The 5,700-nt window shown below is 53.9% G+C and overlaps 3 protein-coding genes across 3 annotated transcripts; all 3 read left to right on the forward strand.

Moving 5' to 3' along the window:
• The first annotated feature begins 129 nt into the window (after positions 1–129).
• On the forward strand, positions 130–2,355 carry LOC112467159. Its single transcript, XM_025035641.1, has one exon. The coding sequence runs from the start codon at positions 130–132 to the stop codon at positions 2,353–2,355; it is 2,226 nt and encodes a 741-aa protein (XP_024891409.1).
• Positions 2,352–3,893, forward strand: LOC112467160. Its single transcript, XM_025035642.1, has one exon. It carries the CDS (start codon positions 2,352–2,354, stop codon positions 3,891–3,893), a length of 1,542 nt encoding a protein of 513 aa, XP_024891410.1.
• Positions 3,894–4,574: 681 nt separating this feature from the next.
• On the forward strand, positions 4,575–5,198 carry LOC112467161. Its single transcript, XM_025035643.1, has one exon. The coding sequence runs from the start codon at positions 4,575–4,577 to the stop codon at positions 5,196–5,198; it is 624 nt and encodes a 207-aa protein (XP_024891411.1).
• The last annotated feature ends 502 nt before the right edge of the window (positions 5,199–5,700 follow it).

Raw genomic sequence — 5,700 nt, forward strand, 5'->3', positions numbered from 1 at the left:
ATTCGCAATTATCTCGCGTTCTCGCGGAACGGATTCGGCGATTCGTTTGGCGCGTTTATTGCGCGCCCGAACATAAATTGGTCCTTCGAGCCGGATCGAGATATTCAGTGCAGCCCTTCAGCCGTTAACATGACTGCCGTGCCGGAAGTCTCAGCCACCATCAACGACCTCCTGGCTCAACAGCAGGTGTTGATACACTCCATCACTCGAGCGCTCGATAATTTCAAAAAACTCGGAAGGAATAACTATACCGCTGCAAAGGTCCGAGCGCGAATCGCTAGCTCCAAAGAAGTCTGGACGCAATGCCTTCGCGTGCACTCGGCCCTCTTGCAAGTTATTCCGGAGGCGAAAAGGAGCACGTACGAGTACTTTCAAAACGAACTGTTCGATCAGGCCAAGGACATCCACTTGACGACGTTGGATTACATGGCCGAGTGTCTGGAGGCACTCGCGCCGACGCCGCCGCCCCTGACAGCAAACCAAGCTTCGGGCGCCGCGTGCGGTCATGGGCCGCTTGCCTCCTCATTCTCACTGGCGCATCTGCCGCCCATCAACATTCCGCCATTCTCAGGGAAATATGAAGATTGGGAGACGTTCCGCGATCGCTTTACGTCCCTTATTATTAAAAATCCCGACCTTTCTGCATTTGCGCGAATGCATTTTCTCTCATCAAGCCTCGCCGGGCGGGCTCTTGAATCTATTCGAAGCATCCCAGTAACCGCGGATAACTTTGAACTTGCGTGGAAGGCCCTCGAGTCGAGGTACGAAAATAAACGCCGATTAGTCGAGATGCATGTGTCCGCGTTATATAATCTGCCGAGCGTTTCCCGCGAATCAGCGAGCGAACTCAGCGAGCTTCGGGATAAAGCAAATCGCGCAATTACGTCGCTGAAAAATTTAGATCGATCCGAATCCGACATTCTTAGCGACATGCTTATGTATAGCGTCACGCAAAGGCTTGATGCCGCCACTCGGAAAGCGTGGAAACTAAAGGGTGGGGATGACGCGCAAATCCCAACATTCAGCGAACTCGATCGATTCCTCGATTCTCGTGCTCGCGCGCTCGAAGAATTGCATCCCGCGAATGTAGACAAACAAGCTCGCGCGCAGAAAGCGACCAGCGCTACGGCATCGGGAGCTTCTTCCATTTTGTGTCCGCTTTGTAAAGCATTTCACTTTCTACACAAATGTCAAGTCTTTCTGAAGAAGAATCCGAGTCAACGATTGGAAGCAGTAAAAAAGGCAAATCGCTGTGTAAATTGCCTAAGCGACAAACACGCCGTACAGTTATGTCAAAGCAAATATTCGTGCGGAACATGTCGCAAAAGGCATCATTCGATGTTGCACGTCGACTCGGACACTTCTACCACGAAAGATACTTCTACCGCGAAAGATACGCTTGCCGCGGAAAATACTTCTGTCGCGACCGCATCGATCCACGATGCCGCGCCCATCACGACATTATTCTCGAGCGCGAAAGTGTCGTCGATGCCTCCCGTGTTGCTCGCGACGGCGAGGGTAAGAGTCGGGTTCCCCTCCAAATCTCCGAACGGTCGTACTCGCGTCGTTCGAGCGCTTCTCGATCAAGGATCAGAGATGACCTTTATTACCGAACGATTGAGGCAAGGCTTAAGACTGCGTCGCGTTAGAATGCCCGTCTCAATCTCCGCTATCGGAGGCGTCGACGCCGGAACATGTCGATACGCGGCCGAAATTCAGATCTCGCCGATCGGCCAAACTTCTCTCGCGTTCAAGACCACTGCGTCCGTCATGACAAGCTTAACGAAATACACTCTGTCGCCCGTAACGTCGCCCGTCCAATGGAGCCATGTAGCCGATCTCGCGCTCGCGGATCCGGATCCTACGAACTCGGACCTCATTGACATACTCATCGGTGCCGACCTGTACGGCGATTTGCTGCTCGACGGCATTCGAAAGGGCTCCCGCGGTCAACTCCTCGCGCAGAATACCGTTCTCGGTTGGGTGCTGTCCGGCCCCGCGGCTGACCCACAAGCTCGTCCTCGAACAGTCACGGCTCAGCACTGTTCTAATACCCCGTCTCTCGACGAGGAACTCCGACGCTTCTGGGAAATCGAAGAAATCCCTCGCGCCATTCCACTGAGTCCGGAAGAGCAACAGTGCGAAGATCACTTCCTCGCCACTCATTGGCGCCGCTCCGACGGACGATACGTGATTCGCTTTCCGTTCAAAACCGGCCCCCCAATCGAGATCGGTAATTCTTATCACTCAGCCGAGCGACAGTTGAAAGGTCTTGAACGCAGATTAAACGCCGATGAGAGAGTAGCGACGGAATACCGCGCCTTTATGGAGGAGTACGAGCGACTCGGCATATGAAGCGTGTACCGCACGACGCAGACACGTCATCTCAATACGTTTACATTCCGCATCACCCCGTGATTCGCGAAAGTAGCACCACCACTCGGTTACGGGTCGTTTTTAATGCGTCGAATCCGACGAGCAACGGCACGTCGCTGAATGACCACTTGCTAACCGGGCAAAAGTTGCAGACCGACTTAGCTGCAATTCTACTAAGGTGGATGCTACCTCGATACGTGTACTCCGCCGACATTACAAAAATGTATCGTCAAATTGAAATTGATCCTCGTGACGTCAACTATCAGCGAATACTATGGTTCGATCGCGAATCTCGAACCATCATCGCGTTCATTCTGTTAGTCCTAACGTACGGAACGGTTAACGCTCCTCATGATGCGCTTCGCGTTCTAGGACAACTAGTTCGGGACGAGGGAGGCTCATTTCCGTTGGCGGTTCCGGTGATTCGAAAGGGCCGGTATATAGACGACTTTCTCTTCGGAGCGGACGACATACTGCTACTTCGTCAGACGCGCGATCAAGTATGCGCGTTGCTGAGTCGGGGGAGGTTCGAATTACGTAAGTGGGCGAGCAACTCTCCGCAACTTCTGGCCGACATTGACGTCGAAAATCACGGATTAGCGTGTTCGAAAACCTTGCAAGCCGATGAGCAACTGAAAGTGCTCGGAATAAGCTGGAAGCCTGCCCTCGACGTGTTCCAATTCGACATTTCGCTCCCTCCTTCCATTCCAAAGACCAAAAGATCCATTCTATCCTTGGTAGCGAAAATCTTTGACCCGCTAGGGTGGGTCACGCCCGTGACAGTAAACGCAAAGATCTTTCTGCAACAACTCTGGCAGGCGAAAGTGGAATGGGACGAAGCCATCGCGGACGACCTTCTCGCGCAGTGGAAGACGACTTACGCATCCCTGGCGACGATCAATGGTCCTCACGTAGACCGTTGGGTACGATACGGTTCCGACACGGCGCACTGCGAACTTCACGGCTTCTGCGACGCCTCCACCACCGCGTTCGCGGCCGCAGTTTATATTCGCGTCACCTCCGTTACAGGCGAGACCACTTCCAGGCTGCTCATCGCCAAGTCAAAGGTCGCTCTGATCAAATCCTTAAGTATTCCTCGGTTGGAATTATCTGCTGCCGTTCTATTGGCTCGGCTGCTAGAATTCGTGCGATCATCGCTACAACTAACTACCATACCTTGCTTCAGCTGGACGGACGCTCTCGTCGTGCTAGCATGGGTGACTCAACACCCTTCAAAGTGGAAAACTTTCGTTGCTAATCGCGTCTCAGAGATACAATCCCGCGTCCCGTTCGCCACCTGGAGACACGTGCCGACCGAAGACAATCCGGCCGACTGCGCTTCTCGCGGCATTCTTGGATGCCATCTCGCGTCCCACCATTTGTGGTGGCAGGGGCCTTCGTGGCTGAGACGCCCTACGGTTGAGTGGCCCGCTCAACGCGAACCGTCGTCTCACAATACGACGCTCGAGCAGAATCCGCGCGTCACCACGCACATAGTAAAGCCGGTCGAAAAGTGAAATTTAGCGGCGCGATACTCGTCGTGGCCGAAATTAATTCGAGTCACCGCTTATATCCTTCGGTTCGCATCTTGAACTCGCCGTATCGAAACTAACGTCAACGAGGCGAGTCCGCTCGGTCTCTCCGCGGATGAGTGCCGATTGGCACGAGACTTCTGGCTCAAACGAATCCAAGAGGAAGAGTTTTCCGGGGAACGAGAAGCGCTCTTGAGCCAAAAGACGATCTCGTCGAGAAGTGCACTCATATCGCTCAATCCTTTTATTGGGGAAGACAAATTATTTCGCGTAGGCGGACGGTTAGCCCACGCTCCGCTACCACTAACCGCGAAACACCCCATCATACTCTCCTCTCACCTTCTAGTCCTTTTACTAATGCAGCACGCGCATATAAGGTCGCTTCACGCCGGCACGCAGCTCACACTCGCTACATTACGCCGGGACGTGTGGATTTTGCGCTCGCGAAATATAGTAAAGGACGTAAATCACCGATGCGTAACATGCGCCCGCAAAAAGGCGGCAATTCTCACTCCGATAATGGGACAGCTGCCTCACGTGAGAGTCTCCCCTTCCGCGCGCGCGTTTCAGCATTGCGGTCTGGATTACGCGGGCCCAATGCGTGTGCGCCCGATGTCCGGGCGTGGAGTCTCATCTCATAAAGCGTATATCGCAATCTTCATTTGCATGGCCACGCGCGCCGTGCACCTCGAGATAGTGGACGGCTACTCGACTCCCGCGTTCTTAGGAGCATATTCACGGTTCTGCGCCCGACGAGGCCTCCCCGCGTCGATCTACTCCGACAACGGAACAACGTTCATCGGCGCGGACCGCGAAATTCAAGAAGCGTTTCGCGCGGCCCTACGCGATCCGAACTTCTTAAATCGAACCGCCTCCGATCAAGTTACGTGGCACTTCATTTCTCCAGCAGCCCCGCATTTCGGCGGGCTATGGGAAGCCGGAGTTCGAAGCGTAAAGCACCACCTTCGAAGAGTAGTGGGGGCTCACACTCTCACGTTCGAGGAATTCGCGACACTCCTGTGCAACATAGAAGCCTGTCTAAACTCCAGGCCGCTCGCCCCGCTCACCGATTCCGCTGACGAATATGAGGCGCTCACTCCCGGTCACTTCTTGATAGGCGCCGCGTTAACCGCGAGCCCCGAAGCCTCCGTGCTTCATCTTAATGAAAATCGACTCTTGCGTTGGCAAGTGGTCCGTCAGACGACAAAACGGTTCTGGAAGCTGTGGCAAACCGACTACGTCAACACGCTGCAGCAAAGAGCCAAATGGCGAAAATCCGGAAAGGAGTAAATCCGAATAGGACAACTCGTACTCCTTCAAAACCCGTTACTTCCACCGTGCAGTGGGAGTTAGGCCGCATAATCCAATGTCACGCGGGCTCCGATAACGTCGTACGAGTCGTAACAGTAAAGACCGCAACGTCCGAATTCAAGCGGCCCGTTGTAAAAATCTGCGTGTTACCAATCGATATCGAAAACGCCGAAACGCCGGCGGAACTTCGTACACCGTGCCCTATGCACTTATTCGAATTGCCCAAACTTAGCGACCGCCTCGAGCAACGCGTTAGTTCAGCCATGCGATTTCGAAACGATGGTTTCGAGGCGGGCGGTATGTTGGGGATTCCCCCAATTTATTAATGTAAAAATTGTATCCGTCCGTTATATGTACTGCGATATACTTTTCGTCTGCTTCTCACGCAAAATTATCGATGAGTTCGGAACCGCCGGAAGAAACCAATCCGCGCCGAAGGCGAGCGCGCGTCAGCATCCCCACGCGGCTCGCCCGACAGCCG

The sequence above is a fragment of the Temnothorax curvispinosus genome, unplaced genomic scaffold, assembly GCF_003070985.1.
Source record: "Temnothorax curvispinosus isolate PA1 unplaced genomic scaffold, ASM307098v1 QBEX01016973.1, whole genome shotgun sequence".
Lineage (NCBI taxonomy): Eukaryota > Metazoa > Arthropoda > Insecta > Hymenoptera > Formicidae > Temnothorax > Temnothorax curvispinosus.

Bases quoted from the DNA above. Each gene is read 5' to 3' on its own strand.
- LOC112467161 (XM_025035643.1), top strand. From the start codon at position 4,575: ATGGCCACGCGCGCCGTGCACCTCGAGATAGTGGACGGCTACTCGACT.
- LOC112467159 (XM_025035641.1), top strand. From the start codon at position 130: ATGACTGCCGTGCCGGAAGTCTCAGCCACCATCAACGACCTCCTGGCT.
- LOC112467160 (XM_025035642.1), top strand. From the start codon at position 2,352: ATGAAGCGTGTACCGCACGACGCAGACACGTCATCTCAATACGTTTAC.